The following is a 27936-nucleotide window of genomic DNA, read 5'->3' as shown; positions in this document are numbered from 1 at the left end:
CGTTACAGTTATTTTTGTTTAGTATAGGGGGTCATTGTGTTAGCATTAATGTGCTTTTTTATTTAAAGTTTTGAAGGATCATTACACTATTTTCTTTCCGTTCTGCTATTCAGTGTATAGGGACACTGTAGCAAATATAGAAGCAGTAGAAAGTTTCTCTTGGATTTTCATGTTCTGTGTAGGGAGATGAAGTGCAGTTCAGCCTTACTTCAGTGTGTAGGTATTACTGTTCTACTACTAACTTTGGGGTTTTTAACCAAACTAATGACAGCAGGACAATCGAAAGTTTTTCAATAGTTGAACATGTAAAACTCCTTCATAAAACTCCATAAATCTGGATAAAGCAATTACTTCTCTTTCAGTCTTAAGGGTTAGAAATCATGTACATCTGCTTTAATAATGTCATTGAGTAGAGATAGGTCTTCTAAACTGGGAGGGATTTTCAGTTGGTGATGAGTTGAATGTGCAGCCTTCAACTTGTTAATCTTCAGTTCCTTTATGTATGATTAGAAGCAAGTATGAAAGTAGCTCGGTTTGCTTCTTACAGCATCTGTTTCTTTAACCTGTAGAAGGACACAGGAGAAAAACCTCTGTCCTTAGTTTCAGTAGAATAGTCTTGAGTTCTTGTCTGCATAGTCTCACCTGTGTGCTCATACATAAACCTTGTGCTGATGAGGCCTCTTGCACCCATGTTCAGAGTAAGAGGGTGGGGTGGGTCCAGAGACCTTCCTTCTCTCAGCGTCTCTGTGATGGACAGAAGTTGATTGTGTTGGCCAACCTTTTGCTGCTAAGTCAAGACCTGTAGTTTTGTGCTATGTAGCTCCTTGCTGGGGAAAGAAGATTCCCAGATTCTCTGTCTTAGGATATATACCTGGAACTTGGCAGCTAACTTCATTTTTTACATTCTGTGAGTTGTCGCATTGCCTTCTGGTAGACAGGCAATCTGTATTTGGTTTTCTGCCACAGCACAGGGGCTGTATTTCTGTTACATTCTGCACATACGTTTCTTCTTAAGTAAGTCCATAAGGCCCTGTCTGCTTGCCCAAAATATCCTATGTGCCCCTTAATTTCAAGAGAGGAGATAGTCTTCTCTTAAGAGTCTGAAAGCATTTTTGTGCACTTGACAAGAGAAGTGTGTTAATGTGTTCCTTTTGCCCTGGTTATTTGTAACTCATTAGAGATCCTTTGGCCTTGGCATGGTGAGAGCAGGCTGTGCGCCTGGGGAGGGAGTGGGAGCTGTGAGTGGCAGCTGGGCAGGCATGGGGAAGGAGTGCAGTCCCATGGTACCTGAGGAACAGAGCAGATCTGGTGACAGTAGTTGGGGTCAGCTCACAGGCTGGTCAGTGGCTGGTAGACAGTTTTCCAGTGAGGAGGCTGAGGCTAAGGACACCAGGTCAGTCATTAGGGTCAGGATAAGCATCAGTGCACAGCAGCATGGCTCTGGCAGACACCAGGGGAGCAGCAGAGATGAAAAGCAGCTGGTGGAGGGATTCCCAAAGAGGGTTTCCACAGGGCTATTTTCCGAGCAGCCCAAGCCAAGGCTGTGCCATTGTGCCGCACTAGAGCTGGCCTTGAGCATGGGTGACAGATGGCCTACGTGTGGACAGAGGTGGCACTCAGCTGTGTTGTGTCACCAACACAGTGGTGTTCTTGAGGATCTCTCTCTGAAACACTTGCAGGGCATTCTCTTGGTTCTTATTTTGTCCCACATTACTTTGAATTACCTAATAGAGGTGTCGTGTTCAGTATTACCCTTGAAAATACTTATTTCTGTTAATCCAGTTTATTTGGGAAGTTTAAGATGGCTGAAGCCTTAATTAAGGGTTTGCAGTTTCCTGAGAAAAATCCCATCTCTGAATATACAGGTATAGTCAACATCCCAGCTTGTGACTCTAAATTCTTAATAGTTCAAAAACTGATCTTGGGATCTTCAGTTAAATAGGGCTCCTGATACTCTCCATAAGACTTGTGCAGATTTGATCTTGGAGAAATTTCCAATTTCCCTTTAATCTTTTGCAATCACAGATACCATGATCCACATATCTTCCCTGAAAGTAAAGAACTTCTTAGCTCTGTGTTGCTAACAGGAATGATACTATTGAGCTGCTTTTTCCCCTACCTTGTGAGGGGGTGTTCAGAGTGCAGGTGAGCCCCAGCCTCCCCTGCTGCCCAAAAGGTCCATGTTCTCCACACGTGCAGCGTATGCACATCTCTAAGGAAATCCATGCTGACAAACCTATTGAAGGACCAGGTACCTAAAGGTAGGTATTTGGCTCCTCCAAAAGTGTTATCTGGGTGTAGTAATTTTGAAGAACTGTTTTGAATTCTGGACATCTGACGAATTTGCAGGACAGAAGTTCCAGCCCACTGTGGGATATCAGCTTGGTTGTGGCAGGAAGGTTTTGCTACAGACATAGATATCTCCACAGTTCTTCCTTTGCTTTCCTTTTCATTTCAATTTGAGAAAATCAAATGTATTCATATCATCTAACAAAATCATTCTGATTTTATGAATAGCAGTAACTTTTTTTCTGTTGTTAGTATCTGCCACTGGAGTTGAAGAAGTAAAATACTTGTAGTGACCACAGTCAGAGCACTTGGCTTCTCCCTGGTACTAAAAATGATAAATCAGAATTATACTTAGCTTTGAGATGTAATGTAACAGATAGCTTCGATATGCTTTCTTAGCAGCAGTTGTATATATGCATCAGTATCCTAACACCTTTGCTTTTCTCTTTCAGAAATACCCTGTGTTACCGTATCTAGTTTTAGTATTGAAACAGTTCCTATTGCAGAGGGACCTTAATGAAGTATTTACAGGGGGAATCGGTTCTTATAGTCTTTTTTTAATGGCTGTCAGCTTCCTTCAGGTAAGCTTAATGAAATCTGTTGATGCCATTGGAGCAAAAGGATATAACGTTAAGAAAGAATTTGATCAACCCTTCAGTTTAATCATCCACACTATCCTGGTTTTGCACCCTCTCTTTGTTTAAAAATAGACGCATTCCACCTGCCTTCTTTCTCCCATACTGGTATTTTTGGTATTAGAGGTGTTTGGAACATCCATTGGTGTATCAGTACCAGGCATACATTCATGGTAAAATAACTTGACTATTGTATGATTTATTTGGACCGAGCTGGTTCAAGCAGGTTTCTGTTAGATGCAGCTGTTCTTTATAACGCTTGTTTTCCAGGTCTAACACCCTGGGTGTGCTTTAACAAATTAATAGCAGAATTTTGCTAGTTTGCCTAGGTTTTTAAGGCAATACCAAATAAACATGTTTTACAACTTTCTCTTATGTCTAAGAGAACAAAATGCATGAGCTAAATCTATATCGTTGTGCCTGCGGGAGAAAAATATCGTAGAAATATGAAGTAGCTGAGTTCTGGCTTTGTCAGCCTTGTTCTTGTGTTAGATGCTGTTGTGTAACTTCATCTGTACATGTGTATGTCTGTACTTTCCAGATTGTAGTTACTTTTCAACCTGAGCCTTGAGCTGGAGCTTAGTGTTTGCTGAGTGCTTGTGCAGTTGTCTGCCGAGCTCAAAAAGAAATAAGGAACAGAGGCTTATCTTTTTGAAAGAAACCAAAATTTCTCCCATCTCCAATTTTTTCTTATATTGACTAATAGCATCTCCATGTGCTCTGCAAAAAAAGCAGTCAGGTTTTTTACCAGTTAAAATTATGAACGGGTTGTGTTTATAATCCTTCAAGTTGCATAGCTAACAGGAGAGAGGATAATTTCTATAGCTGTGAATGTTAACGCCTGTATTTGTATTGCAAACCCAGGTCTGTGAAGTGCAAATACATTTGTTTTTTACAAGAACCCTGCTGTTAGTGCTGGATGTTCACTTACTGAACTGAAAGTTCAAATACGAAAACATTAATACTTGACAGCCTTATTTTTAAGAGGTAATTAGTTTATGACGGTTTTGGTAGCATCTTGTTTTAAAGATTTAAAACTGCTTTATCAAGGAAAATAGTGTACTTAGACAAGTTTGGTTTATATATTCTGGTTTTATTATTTTTTACTGTATTTAGACATGCTTGTTGTGACAAAGCAAAGGCACTTAAAGGCACTTGAAACTTAAAGTCTGAAGAAAATGATTTTTTTCTCTCCTCTAAATAGCTGCATCCCAGGGAAGATGCCTGTATGCCGAATGCCAACTATGGTGTTCTTTTAATAGAGTTTTTTGAATTATATGGACGTCACTTCAATTATCTGAAGACTGGAATCCGAATAAAGGATGGTGGCTCCTACGTTGCCAAGGATGAAGTGCAAAAAAGCATGCTGGATGGCTACAGGCCGTCGATGCTGTATATTGAAGATCCGTTACAGCCAGGTATCCTCATAAACCAACAGTTAACATACTAAGAAAAAATCAGGGGAATATTTAATCCAGAGGAGTTAAAGAATAGTAGAGTGACCACCAAAAACCAAACAGAAACACCTCATTCATGTCTTTGGACATGATGGACGTGGAAAACAACAGTGTTCTTTAAGACACATTCCTAGTAAAAGTTACAGTGTCATCCCAGAACATGCCTGTGCTGCAGTCAGTGTTACATAAATGCAAGTGACTTCATTCTGTACTATTACCTTTACATTAAGGTTGATTGTTGGCTTCAGTTGAGTGGCTTCTGGAATGGTGAGTCAAGTGGTGTTCAGAGAAGAGAGTTAACATATTTATGATCTAGAAAAATGTCATCCCGGACAGTCCTGTTACATGTGTAATATAAGCAGTGCAGGATTTTATGGTTGCTTATTTTTTTATTTATGTTTTGCACTTTGAACCAGAGAATTGCCATTTTGAACCTCTGTGTATGTAAATTTCTATAGGTCTTTAGGCTCTTTCAAATAGTTATGCTCCACTAATCCTATTCTACAAGAGGTAACCGCAGTGAGTTGGGACGTAAGGGCAATTTGTCTCCTGTCTGAAAGGAGATAACTGCAGTTTCAATCTTACTTTTTTATTTAATTCTATTCTTACTTTAAGGTAATGATGTTGGGAGGAGCTCCTATGGTGCCATGCAAGTGAAACAGGCTTTTGATTATGCCTATGTTGTTTTGAGCCATGCAGTTTCCCCAATAGCTAAATATTATCCTAACAACGAAACGGAAAGGTAAATTTTATGAGTCTAAATCTCAGTCATTAATTGCTTATATTTCTGTGTATCTAAAAATTGTGTTGATGGTTTTGGGTGGTTTGTTGTTTTTTTTTCCTCATTTACAGTATTTTAGGTAGAATAATTAGAGTAACGCAAGAGGTGGCCACATACAGAGACTGGATATCAAAGCAGTGGGGAATGCAAAGTAGGACAGAGTCTTCATGTAACGGTGAGTTTTGACTAAGCATGGCTGATACTGGGAAGCTTCCTGCATGCTTTGATCAGATTCTGTTGTTGCTTTTGCCTCGTGTAAGGCAGTGCATGTATCTTAATATGAATACACTTTTTTGCTTTTCGTATTGTTCTGATCCAGAAGGTGTAGATTTGTACAAGCGTAGAAAGGCCATACCACGTCTATCTTTATTCTGCTGCAGTAGATGTGGCCATCACAGAGGTCCGTAAAGATTGCTGGGCTTGGAATAGGAGACTTCTGAAAAACTTCAAATTAAGCATCATTACTGTCGCAATTCCTTTGTCCTTTAAATGGTGACAGGGTTTTTAAAAGACTTACTGGGACCGCTGGTTTAAATCTAAATCTTTACCCTCTGTTACTCTTTTTTTCATTTTAAAGCTTAACATACTGTATGTGTATGGAAGCAGTATTTAAACCAGGATTGGCCACATAAGTGGAATCAGCCTTTTAAACAGAAAAATCCTGAAATATACATCGTGATTCTTGTTACTAACAAATGGAAACACATAAAGTCTAGCTAAAGGACTTGCTGATAATGTCCTTTAAAATGATCTTTATTTTCATTGCCCATCTTCTGATTTCACCAGCCAGTTGCCAGCCTCTTTTGGTGTAGGTGTATCTGCTGTCTGAAAGTTTTCAAATTAAAATTAATGCTAATACTCTCCAGTTAATTTTAGAATGTTGCCTTCTAGAAGTGTTCTCTTGTTAGGGGTTAAGGAGAGAAGATGATGCAACTACCAAGTCCTTAGGATGGGATTTTGTTTGTTTTTAAAACTTTCGTTAATGTGCTTCTGGAGCACTTGTGTTTTATCAGTTTGCAGACCCTTGTGGCACTGCCACACAACCTGGTCATGGCAGACAACCCTTGTTCAGTCCCACAAGCTACAGAGTAATGCCTGGCTACCTGATACGATCTATGTATTAACCTTTGTATGCAAACACAGCTAGCGAAGCAGCAAATGTATGCTACGTAAATCAGAGGTAACTCCAGAGAGTCTTATGTGACATAAAACATTAATAAAATAACCGTGTATCAGGAAAATAATGGTGGCAATTACAGCGATCATCTTGTAGATTTAGTTTAGGTTTAAGTTCTGATTCTTTTTTAAATTAAGGTAGAAGTTAGCGAGATATGAGAGTTCTGTGTCTCATATTTTCAGGGTAGGGTATCATGCAACCAGACTTATTTGAAGTTCTTATGATCCTAGCAGCTCCAGCAGAAATAAAATGGGAGCTGCTGAGTGTTGGGCTCATAGGAATGAAATTTAAACCTAGCTATTTGAGTGCTGTTGAAGTGTGTTGTGGATCAGTCTCGTTAAGCAGCACATCTGAACTTTGTTACTACCTTCTTCCATGTCTTAGCTCTCTGATTTCAAGCTTCAATTGTAGGTAGTGCTTGGTGGTTTTCCTAGTGTACATGAACAGATCTTGGGAAACCTTTTGCAAGTTGTTGGCTTGCTGCATGCAGTACATACATGTTTGTGTGTATTACAAGCATGCACGTGTGCAGGTGCCTGTACCTGTCCTGCTGGATATAATAGATATATAATACCTCAAGGGATATATTAAAAAAAAAAAGAAGAAAAGCATCATATTTTAGCAGTTATTGTGTGGTGATGCTTCTGTTTTGTTTTTAATAGGTAATGGAGTAACCTTGATAGTGGATACTCAGCAGCTAGACAAATGCAACAATAATCTTGCTGAAGAGAATGAAGCACTGTCAAAACCTAGAAATAAAACTTCAGAAACACTTAGTAAACATTCTTCAAATTCTTCATCAGGTCCTTTGTCATCGTCATCCTCTACATTGTCCAGCTCTAGTGATGTAGTAAGTACTGATGGTTTTCTGATTTCAGGGTTTTTTTTCAGTTTCTTTGGGTTTTGTTTTTTTCCTGACCTGTGTTTCCACAGAATACATTTGTAAGTTTGGAATCCCAGTTAGTTATGACATCCAGAATTCTAACTTGCATAAGATGTTACCTCCTATGCAATTTCTACACATGTAAGTTGCAGCATGTTTTTGACACAACACATAGAAAGTGAATACAGTATATAGAGAGTTACATAGCCCTCTTTTCTCTGGGAAAACTGTGTTTAAAAAAACCTAGACTGGTAGTCCTGAGCCATATGCTGAAAAAAAAAAAAAAAAAAAAACCAAAACCTTTAAAGTGTTTGAGAATTCTGTTAAAAAAAAAAAAAAAAAAAAGCAGCTAAATCCTAAAATCAGAATCATGCATCAATACATTTTAAAATCTGTCCATTTTACTCTATAAGAATTCTGGATTGAAGGAATTCTAATTTATAATAAAATAAACACATTTGAAATTTTGTCCACTGCTAGCTTTATTTTTATGAGAAAACTCACTAATAGAAAAACTCACTTAAAAAACCTCACTAATACTTTACATTTTCCTCAAGGATTCTGATGGAACACCTTGCAAAACCTCTAAACAGTTGAGTTGTCGCCAGTCTGCCACAAACAGAGTGGGGTCACAAGAAGTGTCACTGGAATCCTCCCAGTCAAGTGGGAAAACACAAAACAGCCAAACAGCCAATACTTCCAGCAACACGAGCAAATCTCAGGTTTGTGAAACCTTTGGAAACAACTGTATAAATCATTTGAACAGTACACGTCCTTCATGGAAGAGTAGCTTGTTCTTGAAAAGAAACACTGCGTTTTTCACCTCCCCATCGTCCTGTTAAAAAGCTTTGAGCACTGATTGTATCTAAAATCACCTGGTTCTCTGTTTAGCTCACACAGAGGAGTTTGCAACAGTGGCTTTCCCAGCCTTGAACCAGATGAAATCAGATTGACTTTATTTTGGGAAACCTGGAGTTGCAGCAGTATACAGCTGTGCTGTACCCATTTCCTTTTGTGCAGAAAGCACATCAGTCCAGTCTTGACTGCAGAATTTGAAAACTAAAGAGGCTTGCCTACACTTAGTGAAAAGCAGTTAGTAAAACTATATGTTACAAACTATGACTGGCAGCTCTGTTAGCTGTTAGTACTTGCTGAACTGTCTTTCATTAAAGGAGATGAAGATTGCTTGCTGATACATAAAATTCCCTCTTGTTTGCCCCTAAAGACAAATATCTTTACGATGAGAACTATCAGAGTTTATGCATTTAAGGGATTTCTCATTTTGAGGAGTTACAAGTCAGTAATCTAGAAATACTATATGCCTCTATATAGAACATACTTTGGATATATGCAATTTAAATTTTTATAATTTTTTCAATATTTAGGACTTCTTTAATACATGGAACATAGTCTGGAATCGTCTGGAATATTGCTCCCGAAAACTAATGCTGGAAACTTTCCTCCTATTTGCTGATAGTCTAGCTAGTACCAAGTTTACAAACTGGCCTTGGATATACCATGAATGTGTGTGTGACTACACAGAGCTAATTCTGGTGCTGGAGTGTGAAAATGCGCAATCAGAGATACTCTGTGTATGTAAAAAGATGTGGTATAAAGTTAGTCATGGCCTTAAAAGATTCTTGTCTTAATTTTGCACAGAAGATGAGATTTCAGCATTTTTCATCTGTCACCTTGGATTGTGGTTTTCTGCTTCTGTAAAACACTTTTTGGATAGTTGCAAAATGGGAGCAATAAAACAATTCTGTCCTTTTCACAACTTGAAGTGCTTTGCTCTCCCTTGACCTGCATGGTGTTGGGTCTAGGGATGAATATCTGTGTGCAGCCACTAAAGTAAAAGATTCATGGTACGGTGCTGCTGTCTAAGCAGTGACCTGGCTTCTTTTGCTGTATGAGTTGTTTCAAGTGTAATTCCTCATTATCCTGAAATAGGGTTATGTAGTTGCCATGCTTTATTTCCTTTTAGCACTGATTTACCATGTTCTCTTTCTTTCACAGCATGGATCTGCACGGTTATTTCGCTCTTCTAACAAAGGCTTCCAAGGTCCAACAAACTCAAGCCACAGTACCTCAGTCACAAACAAACAACATCAAGGCAGCAAATCACACCATCCTTTCTTTCATGGCAAAAAGAGGAAACACAAGAGGGATGCGGCCCTTTCAGACCTTTGTAGATAGTTGCCTATTTTATGACTGTTCTTCTGTGTGCAATGATCTCATGCTACAGGATAGTTTGATAGTGACTCCTTGAATCTTTTCCGGAGCTTCAGACTGTTCAGACATTGATTAGCAACTGCATTTTTTTTCCCAGCTCGCCACGGAACGGATCATGAAGATTGATCACTGCAAAAAATGTTAAAAACAAAAAAAAAACCAACCAAACAAACAAAAAACAAAAAAAAAAAAAAAAAAAAGAAAAAAATTTAAAGGAAAAACATAAAAAAAGAGGAAAAGGCTGCTCATTTGATAAGTCATATGCTACAACAGGGTCATTTAGGATATAAAAGCTTGAATGTAAAATAAATGTATTTCCCATCAGCTCATGCTGACCTGTAGAGGTAGTACTCAGTGTGTCTAGGGGGTGGTAACAAACAAATAAAACACAAAAAATAGGAAAAAAAGGAAAAAAATTTTATTTTGAGGGAAACCCAGCCTTTAAAGGTGAAAGTAATTTGTGCATGATTTTTTAATTATTTTTGCATATACTTACCATTTTATTGTGTATATATAGATGACCATATAGGAAAACTGACATTTGTAATTAGTGGATTTGTTAATACTTTTTACATAACATTACTGTTTAAATTGTAAACATGAATTTTTCTCAGGATTAGTTTGGAAAATAATCTGAATTGTCATCTTAACATCCATATAAAGAGATTACTAGTTATATTGCTCAGAATTTCTTTTCTTGCCATTTAAAAGATGTAATAGAACATTTGATCTGCAAAAGCTGTTTCTCTGCAAGAAAGGCTTATGGTGGCAAATCAAGTTTTTCATTTGCATAAAGTGTATATGTACTTTCTGTAGACACTGAGTTTGTCATCTCGAAGAAGTAACCTTCACCTTGTTTTCTAGAGTGCCATCATTTCAGGCAATGGGATTTTATAGTTGCACGCTTCTCTTCCTCCCTTTAGTGATCTCTTCCCAACCCTTTCATTTTTTTAAGAAAGATAAAGCCCCTTGTTGGGGGGAGGGGTTGTTTGGTTGTTGATGGTGATTGGTTTATTTAATTTTTGTTTGTTTGTTTTTAAAAAAAAACCCACAAATGACAGAACTAGATTTGTTACAGACGTTTGCATTCCTGGGCTGCTTTAATCCCATGCCTCTTTGTTTGTGCCTTCCCTCCCCCTTCCAGATCTGGGTTTTTTTGTCTTTTATATTTTTGCTAATTCCTGTCGGAGATGATAACTGTTGAAGCTTTAAGTAAATTTCACAATTAAAGTATTTTTTCTCACTCCCCTCTTAGGCATTTTATATTTACACTTAATTATTTAAAAAGCCAAAATTACTTCAAATAATAAAATATATTTTGTACTGCCTTAAAGACCCAAACTTTTTATATCTCATAGTAGTTCTTGTTGAGCTAGCTATCATTTAATTTGAATTCTGCGTTTGTCCGGTTCAGCTGCATTACACATCTAGGTTGCAATAACTCTGATGCCATGAATGTGAACGACGTGTGTAATTACCCTCACACACAGGCATAGCCTGGGACAGGAGCTGGGACACTTTAGTGCAGGGAAGTTAAGTGGCATTTACTTTTACATAATTCTTTAAAGAGGAAGGCCTGCAGTTGGCATACGTGGCTGTATTTACGGCAGCTGTTCTGGAGATGATGCTTTCATAAAATGTACTATTAGCTTTTAGAAACTTTTTTTAATACACATTTACAGAATACTACAGACCAACGTGACCTTTAATGGGCACTAATGAGTGCAGTGATTTTAAAGTAAAATAATGCTAAAATAAGACCAGAACTGATGTCGTCACTTAAATGAATAAACATTTTCAATGCGTTAAAGTGTCTTATTTCAAAAAGGAAATTTTTTTTTACTTCAAAAAGGAAAATTCAAAAAAATAGGAAAGTCATAACATTTACTCAAACACTAAGCTTAAATGATGTTAATTTGACAATGTTTGGGGTTTTTTTTCTTTTAATTTTTAGATTTGTATTTTAATTTGATCAGATAATTTTATCCACCAGATGTTGAGCTTTTGTTTTATAGGAACTAGTAAAAGTTGTGCCACATTACTCATAATCACAGTATTTATTTTGGTTTAGATTCTTGTGAATGTGTAGACCTATGTTCACCACCTAGGGAACAATTATTTATAAATTATATTAATCCAGTATTGTTAGCTGCTATTAGCAAAACTGTTCCAAAACTTAATACTTGCAAAGATGTGTATTGCATTTACCACACTGAAGTGTTTTTAGAAGAATCACCCTCATCATTGAAAGCAGATGTACTCTTAGGGTGCAGATATTAGTGTTCCAATAAGCATGTGATAATTTTAAGGTGGTGGTAGCGGGAAGATAATCTTGATTCCATTGGGAATCTTAGGTTTGCCTCAATTTATGGTTTTCATAAATTTAATGGAAAATAGCTTTTCCTGGACTGCTCAAGTTTCTTTTTGGTAAACAGTATCTTTCTAAAAGAAAAAAAAAAAAAAAAAAAAAGGCAAAAAAAAAGGAAAAAAAAAAAAAGCATGAAGGAAAAATTGAGGCATTTTACATTGCCTCAAGTGACCAGCATTGTATTCATAAAATACTGTATATCTTGCAAATCTTTATTTAAACAGAACAGTTGAACTGTTCGTTTTTCAATCTGAAGTAAAATACTTTCAAGACCTTTTAGTTTGCCTGCTCATTTGTCTTGTACATTTCATCTCTGTATTTGACTCAAGTCTAATTCCTTTTTGAGTTTCAATACTTTTGTGAAGATTTTGTGAATATATGAAAAATAAATGTTTAATCTAACTACTGCAGTTTATCACCATTCTTGACACTTAACCTGTTTTTCCTTCACAGCTCTGTGTGTGGAAAGAGCAGGCTACACGTGTGGTCTTGCCACTGGTAGTCTATGAAAGACCGTCTGAAATAGATAAATAAGCTTAAATCTTATATATATCTTGCTTTTGACATTAGTTTGATTTGTTAAAGGTTTTTTTTCCTTAAATAATAGTTCAAATTGTGTTTATAGTTAAAAGATTTATATTACTTGTTATTTTTTTGTCTGTCTTCTACCTAGTAGCAGAAAAGAAGCTGAAATGAAAGGAAACCTTCCTGTTTGTGAGACGTGATGTGATTCTGTTTAGTAACCTTCATTTTCTGTGCAGCTTCCTCAGAACTTACAGCTCAGATTTTGAATGTTTATAATAAACTTGTTTTCCTAGAACTTAATCCTTAGAAAAGAGTAGTCCAGTGGCTGGTGGCAACTCTCTTATGTACTTTCAAAATGGACCTTTCCGATTTTATATCTGGAGTCATCATGAGTGCATCCTAATATAATGTGAGCAACTGGCTGGAAAGTAGTGTCATCTTGAAAATGCCTTGCAGATAAAAGCAAGCCAGCCATTCAACATCTTGATGGATGTTAAAATTCATGGTAGATGTTAAAACTGAATGTGTGACTCCAACTTTATTTCTTGAAGAGTAAAAGCTATAGGAGATTACAAAGTATGTACTTATTCAAGAAGGGAATATATTTACCTATATAGGGCCTGTAACAAAAAAGAACATTTAATTAGTGTTGAAATGAAAAACTTACTGATTATTTATTCTGCTGACTCCTAGAACTCGATTCTTTTGCTTAATGATACAAAAAAGTTTTTGAAGAATCAAGTCTACCATGTCTTGAAATTGTTTGTCTTGAAAGTGCAGAATTTGAGAGCTTAGTTTTCTAGCTAATTTGTTGTGTTTCCACAAGTTTTCCTCAAAAATGTTTTCCAGGTGCAGTGACTTAAATGTAAATCTGTCTTGCCTGTATTTCCATGAGTCATTTACCATCAGTTGACATATACATATTCATGGTTTCATGTATAAGTTGAAAACAGCTTTGCAGTTCCCATGGTGTTTAATTACCTCACGGTTGTAGGTTTTGCTTTGCCAAAGTTACTCGGCTCTTCCCCATAGTAATTTGCTCTGAGACTAATTAACTAATTTTTGAAGGTTGGTTATTAGGATGTTAGAGGTGATCCCAGAGAACTTACCCAATACCAAGAATCCTTTGCAAGTTACTTAATGGATAATGCTCTGAGTAACACAAGAATTAAAATTCAAATGGCCTTAATTAGTCTTTACAAGCCCAAAGTTTGTGTCAGGTATCTACTTGAAAAGGAAATAGGAATGCAAGAGCCAGAAGGTGGCTGTTATTTGTGCATTTGAGCATGGTAGTGCTAGACCAAATTAATCTTCATTTTGATTACTCTACAATTTAGATTAGTCAGTTTTGAACAACTTTTATTTTAATTCTTGGTCTGTTTACTAATTTCCTCACCATGACCATTTTACCAATTTGTGGACTCCAAAAACTTGTAACAGAAGTTCAGTGCCTTTGACAGATACCTCTACTGTACATTTCAGTAGGCAGTACATTCAGTACAATTCTCTTGGCAGTAGCCAGCTTAAAAACTGCTTATTCTCATTTGCTCCTTCCTGTAGCAGTGCAACCAGTAGGGAACTTGGATATGTATAAAATGGGGGGGAAAGGAATGTGAGTCTTTTTGTTGTTGTTGTTGTAAGTTAATTGGTAAAAGCTTATGGGATCCTGAAAATCACTTACATATACAAGTAAGTAAGGGAAGATGAAGAAATCTTAGAGATCTGCATTTTTGCATTAAAAGCCCTTTGGAGGAACACCGTCTTTCTCCCTTCCAGGGTGCACAAACAATGAGGTGCTGCAGGTCTTATGATGAGCCAGCTTGCTCTGACATTACTTCTTATCAGATACAGAATGACCAGAGCAGTGAGTCTGCTCACTACAGAAGTATGTGAAGGTTTCTACATTCTGCACCAGGTTTAGAAAGCAGGTGTTTGTAGGCAATTAGACTGATTCTGGTATGGTTTTTTTCAGCTCTCTCCTGCTAGGAGTCCTTTAGAAGATGTTCTTTTAACCCTTGATGGCTCTTGATATCTTAAGCTTGATGAATTGAGTCTTCTGATCCTTTCTTAACTCTGAGGCTACCCTTTATTTTCTGTGGCCCAGAGATCTGGTGGTGAGTATTGTCATTTATCAAATCTAGGCCAAAGGGCTATAGTGAAGCAGAAAAGGGATGGAGATTGATAACACTTAAAAAAGAATATTTCCTGCTGCTGCAGCTCTTTTTAAAGAAAAAACATAAACCTTATGATCTGAGTTGGCTGAAGTAAAAATATGTCCCTGTAGCCCCCGTACAGCCATATTTGAAGCTAGTTTCTGGGCAAATCCATGTGATGTTTGGATGCTAGGCTGATTTTTTTAATTTCCCCCCTCTCACCCGCCCCCCCAAGTCCTTCTGTATGATGAAATGCTAATTTCCCATAGTACAAAACACCTGAGGAAGAAACCACTTGGCTGAGTACAAGAGTTGGCTTGTAAGGAATGCTTTTGTGTGGTGGTAGAGGAAGTCTGAGGAGCCGTGTGTGCAGAGTGGTGAGTGTTTTGCTTGTTTAGAAAGAAAAGAAATGCTCTCATACAGGTAAATAAAACTGTTTTTGCTTATGTATGAAGGAATGTTTGACTCTTGAGCTGAAATATCATTAAGCAATCAAGTGTTTCTGAATAGCTATTAGAGAAAGTAATCTGTGCTCTCAGCTGCATTTTCCCAGGTCCAAAGTTCACTTACTGAGCCAGATCTGGTGACACTGAAATATGAAAATAAACCTGGTTAAAATTGCTTTTTTATGCCACCTGGCAATGTAACACAACAATATCTATTCTCAACTTAAAGCTCCCATTTCTGAAAAACCCAAAACAAATCCACCTTACTGGTGTGTGTACAACAGATTGTAGTACCAGGAGTATGATGACACATTTTTCTTACAAAAACAGTATAATGTGGTTTAAGCAAAATACGCATTAGTAGTTGCTGTTTGCAAATTCCCTCCTCGTGTGGCCTATTTCCAAGCAAAACTGATGTTCATTCTTAGACTAAGTAAGGGACTGACTAAAGTGTTGTTTTGGGGTTTTTTTTTTCCACTTTCTGCTTCACTGTAGTGGGTCTTGACTCAAACTCCCTTGTGGTTGCCTGGTAATCAGTAACTGAAAAGACTGTTCTTAGTCAGAAAAATCAATGGCCCACCCAACAGCAGCTATAAATCTTTCATATTGTCTTCCTTCAGTGCTAGTGTGTTTGTTTTTTCTTCTCAAAGTTTTTGACAGTGCAAGGGAGGAATAACTTGTAAAATGTTATCTTTTCTGTAAGATCTTTATTCACCCCAAAGTGTGTCTTACTAAATGTGTGTTGTGATACCAAATTTCATCCGTCAAGGTAACGTAATAAAGCAATCTAATTGCTGAAAACTTCCAAGTATCTCTGAGCTGGCATGGGTGCCATCTTGTGAATCGCTTTGTGCATTATCTAAGCCACATACTCCAACTATGGAAAGTAGTTTGAAGCTTCCTGTTTTACAATTCTGTTTGTATGCAGACGAGCACCTTCAAGTTGTAGTAACTTAACTGATGATGCTGAGATACTGCCTGCGAGTGTGCATCCTACATCCTTCAGTATCCCACTACTCTGAGAATATAGCTGAGAAAACTGAATTTTATTGCTTACAAAAAATATTTAAGAACTATTAGTAGGGCCAAAAGCCAAGATGGTAAGAGTGGTACCAGCTACGAGATCAGGAGCCAGTGCAGTGGGTTATCCTGGCACCTCTGGCTGCGCAGGCAGGTGGCCTTCACCTCTTCCAGCAAATGAGGCCAGAGACCACCATGGCCAGCTCTTGCTCCCTGGGCCTGCTTCCATACACAGGGTGCTTTACAGAAATGCATTTATCAGCTAACTACTTCTAAATGCTTCAGAACAAAGTCACATGATGGCCTATCAAAACCAGAACAAACTTCTCAGAGAGTAAAGGCAAACACAGAACTTGGGAATCTGGAAGCTGAAGCATTAACATAAAAGGGAAGGAATCCAACTTTGTCAGTTGCAAAGAGTGCTGGTTTGGGAACTTCAACATGCATGGGTAGTATGATTGAAAAAAACAACTAAATCAACCCCTAAGTCTTCAAATGACATTACTGCACTTCTACTGAATAAAGCAATATTTTAGATTACAGTGGTGATTATAGAGGAGCATTTTTGAAGTAAAAGCAATAGAGTACAGTAACATCATAAAGCTGGTTCTATAGTTTCTGTATTATATACTTTTTTCTAGTTCTCAACACTTACACATAAAAATCTGTCCCCCAAAACCAGTAATTGTGAACTCTAATTACTGTACTTGTATTTTGAGAGGATCTGAATATTCTGGTGATGCTTAGAACAGAAAACTACAATTAACAATTGATGTTTACTTTTCTGATGTCATTATTGGAAAGTTATTTTCATTTCTTGTTTTGCATCCTCATCAATGGCTAAATTTTGATGCATTTTCCTACATTTGTGCCTCATCTGGCATGCACAGGCGGTCACAGCTCTCCTGTAGCTTGAGCTGGCTGCTGCTATCGGTGAAGAGTTAATTTTATGAGCTGGATGGATTACTGTTTAAGCACAGCAAGTATCTGGTTTTTTACACAATCATGTTAGAAGGTAGCTAAGTTTGTCCCCTGTTCTGTAGTCTATCCACCTGGAAGTTTTATCAGAAAAATACCAGTACAGCCCACTATCATGTGGACATGTTAAGGCCTTAGACAATGCTTATCCTGCAATTAATCACTTCTCAGCTGATTAGAGTTAATAATATGATGTATGAAGAGTGAAGATGGAGTATGAACTCAATTTAATGTTACTATATCATTAAAAATTCTTAGATTTTATTGCAAAGGAGAGAAACCTTCGCTGTTGCAAATTTGAGGTTACTTATATGCCTTACTCTTAATAATTACCACTAAAATCCTGGCTGTCTTGAATTTACGGGGAGTTTTCCCACTGATTTTAGTGAGATCAATTTACCCTCTTTTTCATCCGTGCTTTCTCAATCTCTTGATTTCAGAGCTTCAACGACTTCTAGCTTTTTATATGCAAAAGCAAATGCTTATACTTATTATCAGTAGAGCAACTAGAACTATGCAGACATCTTGCTGAGTTATGTGCCACCTGTTAACAGTGACTTGTTCTCACTCCAGGTTTGTTTAGGAGATAATCACAGCTACAATGTCAGAAACCCGACTAACCCACAGAGTGACTGTGCACAGGTGGTGGTTTCCTGGAGGGGGGTGCATGAAGGAGAAGGTAGTGCTTGAAGTCCTTCCTCCAGCTCCTAGTGAATGGGGAAGGACTTCCAGTACCACAGACCCCACCAGGAATGGGTCCCAGTGACTAGAACATGTTTGCGTTCATGAGCTAGATAACCAGTTGCCCACTGTTTGATCTGCCGGGGCAACACAGACTCTTAAAATCTCGTATCCTATATTTAGTAGTTTCATGATGTCCAGTGGTACCAGGGTAGCTTTTGATATTGGTCTTGTGAGCAATTAAATGGCACCATCCATCACTGCTGCAGCAGAGCACTGTGATATCAGAATAGTAAGAAACTAAAGGATTTTTCATCTTGGTCCCATTCAGTTTTGGGGTAGTTGTTATATTGGTTTATTTGAAAATCCCAGCAACTTGGAGGAAAACACACTCCATTTCTCAGCATAAAGGAAAATAAAGGAAGGGCTATGTTCTTGCTCTGTATTGTTTCTTTTAAAATCACCATTGCAATCTAAATAAACTAATCTTTAAGAATTCAGCTACTTCCCTGAGCTTCCTTAAGGTAATATGAAAAGCTAGATCCTCAGGTAACGTAAGTAATTTTTACTCGATTGACTTCAATATAATAGGACTGCGTTGACTTAACCAAATGAAGTTTGTCCTCACACTTTGAAAATTGCTTTGTAACAGAATTATTTTTTTCTTTTTCTTTTTTTTTTTTTAGTAAATCCGTGTTTTCTAGTGGAATCTTTAAGAACCTTCTGTTCTAGAATTTTATTCCTATTTATATAAAAGTGTCCTTCACTAATAATATACATGGTCCATTTGTTTCTTTACTGATTTTTCCAAAGTATTCTTTTCTTTCCAGTATGCCCTCCTGGCTACTAACACAAAGATATTGGAAGTGCAAATTGAAAACAGTTAGTTAAATAGTTTCATCATTCACTGTGAAAATAAAACAGTCTGTTCTTTTCTGTGTTCTTTAAATCAATAAGATCTCCCATTTTGTTACGAACTCCACCTGCAGCGTAATGGTACCTGACAGGGAACTGGCCTTCGTTTCATTTATTTTCTTCCCTTGTGCAACTTGCCAATTAATGAAGAGTGACCCCTTGATAAGACCATCTAACAGCTTTCTAGGAAGTCACAGGTCTTCAGAAGACCAGGTCTTCTGTCACTCAGCCTTGTGGAGAATAATTTAATTTATAGGAGAAAATGTTCCACTTTGATACAGGTGAACTTGAGTATTCAGAATGATTTGGAAACAAGTCAGATCTGTTTCAAACAGACTGCAGTAGCTCGTAGTGCAGTCCAAATCGCACCTCCAAGTACAGGTGGAAGGCCTAAGTGATTAGCCAGGCACTGATTTTTCAACGCATACTGCATGTTCTCACTCTGGAGAAAGAATTTTAAGCATGAGCGGGAAAGCAGCTAGAGATATATTTCCAATTCTTAATCCAAGAAGTCAAACACAATCTCCTGGCCCTGGCTGCAGAGCTGCAGGCAGTGGGATTAGAATTCCTAGGTCCTTCATTTTCTTTAGAAAATGGACTGCTAGCTTCTCAGTCACATACTTTTTTTGACTGTTGGTACTTACCCTAATTTCTGTAATTTAACAGTGCTGTGAGTTTGCACTGGGCTTGAAGTTTTCTTTGGATAAATTACTGTTGTAGAATTAAGTCCCACTGGCTTCCACAAAATGTGGAATGCTAGAAAATATGATCAGCATTCCTGGTCAGTTAGACTCTTGGACAACTTTTAAAGAAGTAACAAATAAGACAAGAGACCTGAATGGCTTTTCATTTCCCTAAAGAAACATATATAGGATTTATTGCTTTGCCTACAGAAAAGCAGCAAATGATTCCCAAAACTTTGTTCAATTGATCTGAAAGCCTAGAAATGCAAACTGTAACAGCAGTGAAATTCTACCTTTTCTTTAGTCTGGCTGATGCAGTATAAAACTCCTGCATTTAATAGCATAAACTTAATGGTGTTCAGCAATTGATTCTAATATTGTCCTGTAAATGAGGGTGGTAGCTCAAAATAATTTCATATTGCATCCTCCCTAAGCCTGTAGTTCCTACCACTTTGGGATTGTTCTATTATTAGAAGTCTTTGATTTCATAAATTTACAGGAAATAGCAAATATTTTACTGAAGTTATTTATCTCATTCTCTAAATTGATCAGTGGCCAAAGAGAGTAATGTGAGTGCGTATGCACACTGGTAAGTAGATGCTAAATCTCATCCAAAACAAAACAAAAAAAAATGTTCTTGTAAATACTTTCTACTGTAGCATTCATTAAAGATGACATTTACTCTTGGCTCTCAATCAGAATCACAAAGCTAGTGAAGAAAAGCAAAAGTTAAGATTGTCCTGGTCATTGTTTCTGGATATGAGGGACTGCAAAAAGGCAGCATGGTAAAGCATGCTTTCCTAAATGCTGACTGCTGCAGTATTGCAGGATGCCAAAGGAATATTTGGAAGGAGTGAATATACTTAAAAGTCTACCTGTTAATTTTAAAAATACTATTTAACATTATTATACCACTTAGGATTATATTATGTTTAACCCATAAAACAGTCTACTGTATATTATTTTTCAAATTATTCCCAAGGATTTAAAAGAATATTTTCTGAGGTTATATTTCTGATTTGCTTTTCTCACATACTTATTTGTTTAGCAACCATCCTCTGGGTCCTAGCTGCCTCATTTATGGGAGCCACTGAAAATGTTCAAACATTTTGCAAATAAAATGGTTTAGAAAGAACTGTTGTCCCTGTAACTACTGTGAATAGTATAAGCATGCATATACTGAAGGCAGATTTGACCCACAATGACTTACTAGGAGGAAAATGTAACCCTCACATGAGAACTAATCTTGAAGATTACTATGCTTTTCTATTTCTGCTTCTTTTAAAAATACTGGGTTTTCCCTATTTCATAATGATTCATGGCGCTGCGTACTTGAAGCACACATTGGAACTGTACAAAACAGATTTCTGTAATTCTCTGTAATTCCATTCGTAAATGACACTGCAAGTAGGTTTGGTATAAATACAAATAATTCAAATAGAAAGTTGGAAAATAGTTCAAATTTTATTTCATTAGATTTTTATCAGCTAATGTGTAGCGTTTTATTTTAACTAAAAATCTAGTATTATTTATGATATAGTTACCCAGTTCAGTCTTTGGGAGGATTAGATTTGTGTGTTTAATACTCTGGTTTTACACATTTGATATGTATGTATCATTGTATATGTGTATATCATTGCTGGACTTTTTTCTAAGCAAGAGCTTGAAAATAATAATGCTTCCTTGTCTATGAAGAACACGCTCACAGAAGACAGAGGCAGATAAAACCCTAGGGATGCTGCATTCTAATTTGGACAACATAATTTCAGATGGACGTTTGATAAAGTGCTACATTTTCACAAAATCAGACATTTGCAGCTACCACATACACATAGGAAACTGGTTTTAGATCAATCTGTAGGTTCAAAAAGATAGGCTATTAAAATGACAGATTAAGTGCCATCACTTCTTCTTACCCAGGAGAGAACCTTACACTTGGGCAGTCGCATTGAGCATGGCTTCCAGCAATGTCGGAGCTCTCCAGCAAGGGGTAGTAGCATCTGCGTTGTGAAAAACAGCCCTGACTCTACTTCAGCTGCACGGCAGTCGAGACAAAAATTAGCACCAGAAAAACAAAAGGGGAAGTCTATACATAGCATGTGCCAATTAAATGGATCTCCACATTTTGCTTTTTTCTTTTTATATCCATTTTCCTAAAACTGTCATAATAATTACCAGTAGTTTAAGAGTAATCTGCACAACAGTGTACATAGAGCACTTGGAGTGTTTTGGAACTGCTGCCATTAAAAATCCCTACAATGTCAGTTTCATTGAATCATGCAGGAATTTTAGATCTTACTCTGGGATAGCAAATATTTGTGGGTATACAGAAATGATGTTAAGCAATCTGTGTACTCAGAAGGTCCACAAAATTTTGATGAAGTAGTAAATGGAGTCCATCTGTTCTGAAATGACTCCATTTATGATCTCAGCAGAACAATGCATTTTCCATTTCCTGCAGTTATTAAATCTTGTTATCTAATCCAACTTTCAGTGAAGACAAGGAATTCTTTTAACAATCATTTTACTGAACAATCCTTTTTCTCTTCTTCTCTAAGAAATAGTCTGAATATCCTATGCACTGCTTCCATCTGAATGCTCCAATAATTTCCTAGTTCTTTTCAGATACACAATGTGCAAAACAGGCATGGCAAGACCCAGGTAACATTAAGTAACATGCTCAGGACTGTGCATGAAATGTGTCACAGGACAAGGAACAGAGGAGCAGAGTCCAGATCACTTGCTGCCCCGTCCCGTACCTCAGGTATGTAACTGCTTCTTCTTTGTTTTCCTCATATACTTGTCCCAAAGTGCTGAGACTGGACTGAAATTCCTTTTCAAGATTCCTATTCCTAACAGCCCAAGAGCATTCTAGTGGCTGGGCAGTCTCAGTATGTTTCCTATTTGCCCACTGTATTTAAACAGGAGCTTAGAGTCAAAGCTGTTGTGCTTGTGGTGCGTGCACTGAAGTGCAGCTCCCTCCAAGAGGGTCAATTCAAGCACATAGCTCTGCCTTAGAGTGTGGAAAACACCAGCTGGCTAGCAGTGCACAGATAAAAATGGTTGTATTTAGTTACTAACCTGTGATTGCAGCCATGGTAGAGCCATGGATGACAAACACGTGGTTGTAGCTGCAGGAAGCCAGCACACGCCTGCCTGCCACGGGCTGTGTATGGTCACTAGTGACTAACACCCCCCAGATAAACTTGATCCAAAACGCCACAGAAACCAGCGCTTCTACTGCCTACAGTGAGCTTTGTGTAGGACTTAAATGTGGTGGAGCTGGGCTTGGTCTGCATTAGTGGCCAGATGTTCAAGGCTCAATACACTGAGGAATCATTGCTGCATCTGGGAAACTTACCCAAAGCATACCGAGAGGGTGAAAAAGCACTAAGTAAATGGAGGGATGGGAAGCTGGTGCCATGGGATGGCCTGTGAGGGTCGGGTCCCTCCTCAGCAGGTGCAACTTTCCTGAGGGAAGGTCGGAGCCATGCCAAAAGCACCACAACAGTGGCTGGGTTTTTGATAGCTGGCTGTAAACCTTTGTATTTCTTAATAAACCCTTTATTTCTTAAACTTATTCCTAAATTTTCAGTAAGAAGTTTGTTTCCGCAGCTTTACAGCGTGGATGCCGATGGTTAGCTATTCTACTCGTATGAACTGGATGGGGAGACGGGGACACTCTCATAAGCTGTGAGGGACCGGGTGCTGCAGACACTGCCCGGGGGCTCTCCAGCAGCAGGGGGAGCACAGCAGAGAGGTTCCCGTTCACGTGTTGCTGCTAAAATCCATCGTCGGAGGCGAGGCTGAGGCGATACCGGCAGCTTGTGTGCGCGGCGGTGTCCCCCGTCCCTCATGGCCGCCTCTGAGGGGGGCCGGCGGCCGTCCCGCCACCCGCCAGGGGGCAGGAGGGGCGGTGCCGCCTCGCGCGCGTCCCGCCCTCACTGCGCCGGGGAGGCTCGGCGGGCCCCAGAGACACCTCAAGAGGAGGCGGGATTAGGCGGAGCGGCCGGCCCCGGCCCTCGGCCGCTGCCCCTCCGATGCCGCTGTTTTTCGCGGGCTGCAGGTGAGAGATGGCGGCGGAAGGGGTTCCGGGGATGGTGAGGCTTGGGGATCGGAGTTCGCTGTCGCGGAGGGGGACCGTCGGGGAGTCCGCGGGTACCGAACAGCCGAACGGCCCCGAACGGCCATCCGCGGACTCCCCTCCCAACGGGCCCACTCCGCGAAGCACTGAGTACTTCTTTTGTGATATAACGCTTAAAATTGTTCGAAGAAGTGATTAACTATCAGGGGAAAACTTTAAATACTTGTAGTTTGTGTCTTTTTGAGTGCTGAATGGGTAGGTCGCTCCTCGGCAGGACGTGTTACGGCATTTCTGGAACACGTGAGTGCACTGTGTTAATGAAGGGATTAAAATGCTTTAATACACAGTGCAGCATTACTGCTTGCATCTTACGTTTGTTGGTGATAAGTAAAGTGTATAATAGAGTAGGGGTATATCAGCAGCAGCTGTCCAGGACCATGCTAAAGTCCATTGAACGTGAGGTTTCTTTTATGGCCATTAAAGATGTGGTCAGCAGAAGTGCCGAAGGCCGGCAAAGACACATTCAAAGCGTTTTCTGGACATGGAAAGTATATGTGTAGTGTAAACTTTGAAACTGGTTCAGCATAGAAGTCTGCTGTGCTCCTGTCAGATATGTTACGTTTTATGTCTACTGTCGCATGCCTTGGTTGTGGCCCAGGACCACGTTGTGCAAAGGGCTGGGCAAATACAAGGTGGGGAAATCCACACGAATGCATCTGAAAACTGTGGCTTTGATTTTGAGGTGGTTGAGATTTACTATAGGAAATAAAATGTCCTGTGCTGCAAGATGCAAAGTTCTTCATCGTGTGTATTTTGATGTAACAGTACTTGTGTTAATGACTGTACGTGGGGGTCTTTTTTTTATTTAAAGTAAAAAGACATCCAGGATTAAAAAAAAAAAAAAAAAAGAAGAAGAGAGAGATAGGAATTTGTCTGTGTCTAATAAGGAAAAGTACCACAAAGAAACTCCAAAGCTACTATGTATTTTGAGGGTAAATAAGATTTTTTTTTTTTTTTTTTTTAAATACAGTTGTTAAGCAAAAAGCATGATTCCAGGAGAGAAAGAGAACGTGCCTAGGAGGGTTTAATGATTGTGTCTAGGTCAGTAATAAACAAACAGCAGGTGGTGTGGTTTTGTGCTTGTTGGGGGGTTTGTTCGTTTGGGTATCCTGACCTTGCCAATGTTGAAGTCCTGATCTGGAAGCTTTTAAACACTCCCCTCTAGGTGGAAGAGGAATGTGTTGCAGGTTTGTGTTAAGACCTGTGATAGAGTGCACTCATGGAAAGTTTATGTGTATAGTGAATTAAGTACTTTAAAAAAGAAAAAAAATCTTTGCAGTGATTGACACAAAAACCAGTATTTGCCAAAGTCACCAACACTTTGACAGTTTCCTCCTATCCAGAAGTGTAGAATGGAAAATGAGGAGTATGTGGTATAACATGCTGAGAACAATAAGACAATACTGATTTCTAATGGCCATTGTAGCTTGTTATTTATGCTTCCAGGAGTCATTACTCACAGCAATTAGGGTCACTGGAGGCTCTTGTAAGGCAGCCATTAAACTCCTTAATTTTTTTCTTAATGAAGGTAATGTCAACACCATTAAGAGTAAGCAAGGAAGATACTTCACTCCCTAGTGTATGTGGATATTTATGTTCTCATGGTTTGTGCTAAGTGACAGAGCAGCTCCTGGGTGGGAGCTAATTAGTTTAGGTGTTAGCCTGGAGATAGATGACCATTGTCTTCTGTTAATGTGGGTCATTCTGTAATTGCCAGTTGCTCTTAGATTAAAAAAAAGAAAAAGACAACATCTGCTGTGGAATTAAAAAAAGAAAACCAACAAACCCCAAAACCCACAACAGCAGCATCCCCCTCCCCCCTCCAAAAAAAAAAAAAAAACCAAACCCAAAACCAACCAAACAAAACAAAAAAAAACCTCTAATTTGAGTTGTTCGAGTTATTCTTGGGTTACTTCTTTGACTTTGATTTAACATTATAGGATTTATCAAAATGAGTCAATCTGATTTTGATTCATTCTGAAGGCTGTAAAATGTAGGCTGAAATACTTCACCCAGCGACAGCTCCCTCAACCTCCCTCAATCTTGTGTCGAAGCTACGTTTTATCTTTCTGCAACAGGACCCAGTCTACCTGGATTTGCTTGGAGTTTTAGGTTAATAAAATGTGATGGTCAACTGCACGAAGCATCTGTAGAACTTTTTGTATTGCAAGTGTCATTTAAGGCTTTGCATATGTAGAAATACTGTTTTGTGTAAATCAGAGGGGGTTTTATCATCATCTGAAATCAACCCGGGATAATTATCTGTACGAGCAGATAGCCAATGAAATTAGTGTTGTCCTCTTATGTTACAAAGAGTTGTCTGACTCGGCGCTGTTTTTGCCCTACCAAGGTGTGAGGATCCGTATTCACGAGTAGTGAGCATGCGTTGGCCGCTGTCTGAGCTACTCACTTGTTGCTGCTGTTCTTTCGGGCTGGATTTGACGCTCTGTGTGAGAACCGTCTGTGTTCATAAGCAGTTCCAAAGATTATTAAAATGGAGTTACAGACCTTATTTAAGGTCTTTTTACTTTTTACTTAAACCGAAAACGTTATTCAGATGAAAACTGGGACGTGTCTGAGCCGAAAATCGCTCTTTTCCTCTCTAATTAGAGCACAGACAGTATTCAAATTCTTAAATGCAGTCTCTTTAAAGCACCTTTTGAGGAGCTAATCGGTTCTTTCAAAGACTGAGTACTGCATAAATAGGGAGACAAGCTATTAAACTAGCATCTGCAAAGTTTCAAGATGATTATTTGCTAAGTTGACAGGATGTTACAGTGCGAAATAGTTTGTAACCACTGTGCAGTTAGATCATCTGTTATTAAAATAAGGAAGTGCAGCTTCTTCCTTTGATCATTATGGTGTACTTCATGAATAGCCAATTTCTTGAGTTTGCTGAAAATGTATTTTATATTTTACATTTTGAAAACACTAAAGACATTGATGTTTGATTTCCTCTTATTTAAAAACCACCATCATTTTCACCTGCAAAAAAATGCTGTCTTCAAAAAATTGGGAGTTTTATAACAATTTAATCTCATGATAAAAATCATTATCATTGTTATCTCCAGAGACTTGCAAATCACTTTAAATAACTATTGCTGTTTGCCTTTTCTCACTTACACCATCCTATCTTCCTGAGTCACCTCAAGTAGGATCCAGGCTCTGTCTTGCAGTGCCAAGCAGCAAGGATGCTCCATGTATGCAGGCAGAGGAGCAAGCAATACATTTGATCTTTCCTTTGGAAGTGTTTTTCTTTGCTTAATAAGCATAACATACAATAGTGTAAATATGCTGTGGTAGTATTTCCTGCACATCAGGTAGAAGTTTCTACTGCAGAGTATTACCTCTTCAGAGTTAGTAAAATTAAGATGTAAAGGGTGAAATAATTTTGTCTATGTTAGAAAAATGACAAAGATAAATGGCAAAATCTAAGTAGAACGTGGGGCTGCTGTTACTTTTTTGAGGAATCGCTTTATCTCAGTAGCTTGGAGTTATAACATGAGTTTGTGTCAAAATGCGTCCTTCAAACTTACTTGTTTGCAGTAGCATTTTTTATAATTATCAAATAAACCTTGTCTTCTGTGGCAGCCAGGCTACTGTTTTGACTTTACAGAACCCACAGTTCAGAGGCTTCAGTACTGTTGGTGCTTTAAAGACAAAACAAGGTCGAAGCTGGCTCTCATGTGACGTGGGGCCACACATACTTCTCCTAAGAGCTTCTTTCACAGCTAATGGCCAAAATGTTCTTCTCTCTAACAGCTGTTCTGTAATCCTCATCTCAGCATTAAAAGTAGCTTCTGGTCTGTAATTAGAGAGAAGGAACAAACAGGGTGTGTTTAACTTTGTTTCTGGGCATAAAACTAGGAGAATAAGTAAACCATAAATAACAAAGACTGCCAAGGGGCAAGTCGGAGAAAGGTGACAAGTTTCTTTGAATAGGGCTGTCTCTTTCTGGCAACTTCTCCCTGAAAGTCCCCGGTGCTGTGCGTATGTCTGCATTGGCCATAGTGTGTATCTGTTTGCTCTGCTCAGGGAGCTTTGAGGGACTTGCTGGTCAAGATAATTGAACAAGATAATTTTCAGACTCCTTTTCCTGTGTTCTGTATCAGTTTGCTGAAGAATAGTGACAGGGCTTTGTACCATCTTCTCTTCTGTGTGATGCAGAAACAAGTACTGTTTCACATGCGAGTGGTCACTCACCCATAACAAAAGGTGTGTGTTTCTCTGGGGTGCTCAGCAAGTATAGCAATAAATTCTTTCTTTTATTTATTTATTTTTTTTAATGCTGCCTTGTAAATGGCTGGTTATAAAGCTGCAAGCAAACTCATGTAATACAATCAATATGGAAATGTTTTAAAAGGACTTTGATTAAGTTGTGAGGTCTTAAGGGTGCATGCTTTATTTCAACAGAGGAGACAATATAAGAAGTGTTTTGTAGGTAGATAAATGTAGAAATAGTTTACGTGTGACTCTATAACTTTGTTTTTTAGTTTGTTACTTTGTGAAGTTTTGTTATAACTAATAATGATTAGTTAGCATTTCGATGAGTTGAATATTTCAGTAAGA

The 27936-nt window shown here is 38.3% G+C and overlaps 1 protein-coding gene across 2 annotated transcripts in view; it reads left to right on the top strand.

Annotated features, from left to right (window-relative positions):
• The window catches only part of TENT4B (terminal nucleotidyltransferase 4B), a 50102-nt gene extending 37379 nt beyond the window's left edge, over positions 1 to 12723 (top strand). Inside the window, exons 6-12 of one of the 2 annotated variants that reach the window (XM_080637858.1) lie at positions 2742 to 2870; positions 4129 to 4342; positions 4997 to 5123; positions 5234 to 5337; positions 7143 to 7189; positions 7780 to 7944; positions 9239 to 12723. In XM_080637858.1, the coding sequence (XP_080493984.1) occupies positions 2742 to 2870; positions 4129 to 4342; positions 4997 to 5123; positions 5234 to 5337; positions 7143 to 7189; positions 7780 to 7944; positions 9239 to 9418 (966 nt within the window). In that variant the 3' untranslated portion in view covers positions 9419 to 12723. Of the gene's footprint in view, positions 1 to 2741; positions 2871 to 4128; positions 4343 to 4996; positions 5124 to 5233; positions 5338 to 7001; positions 7190 to 7779; positions 7945 to 9238 lie in introns of both variants that reach the window. The other variant, XM_080637857.1, reaches the window with a different exon arrangement.
• The last annotated feature ends 15213 nt before the right edge of the window (positions 12724 to 27936 follow it).

This window comes from Psittacula echo, assembly GCF_963264785.1.
Source record: "Psittacula echo genome assembly, chromosome: Z".
Taxonomy (NCBI): Eukaryota; Metazoa; Chordata; class Aves; order Psittaciformes; family Psittacidae; genus Psittacula; species Psittacula echo.
Note: the sequence above shows the minus strand (reverse complement) of the source record. Positions and strands in the feature narration are given on the sequence as shown.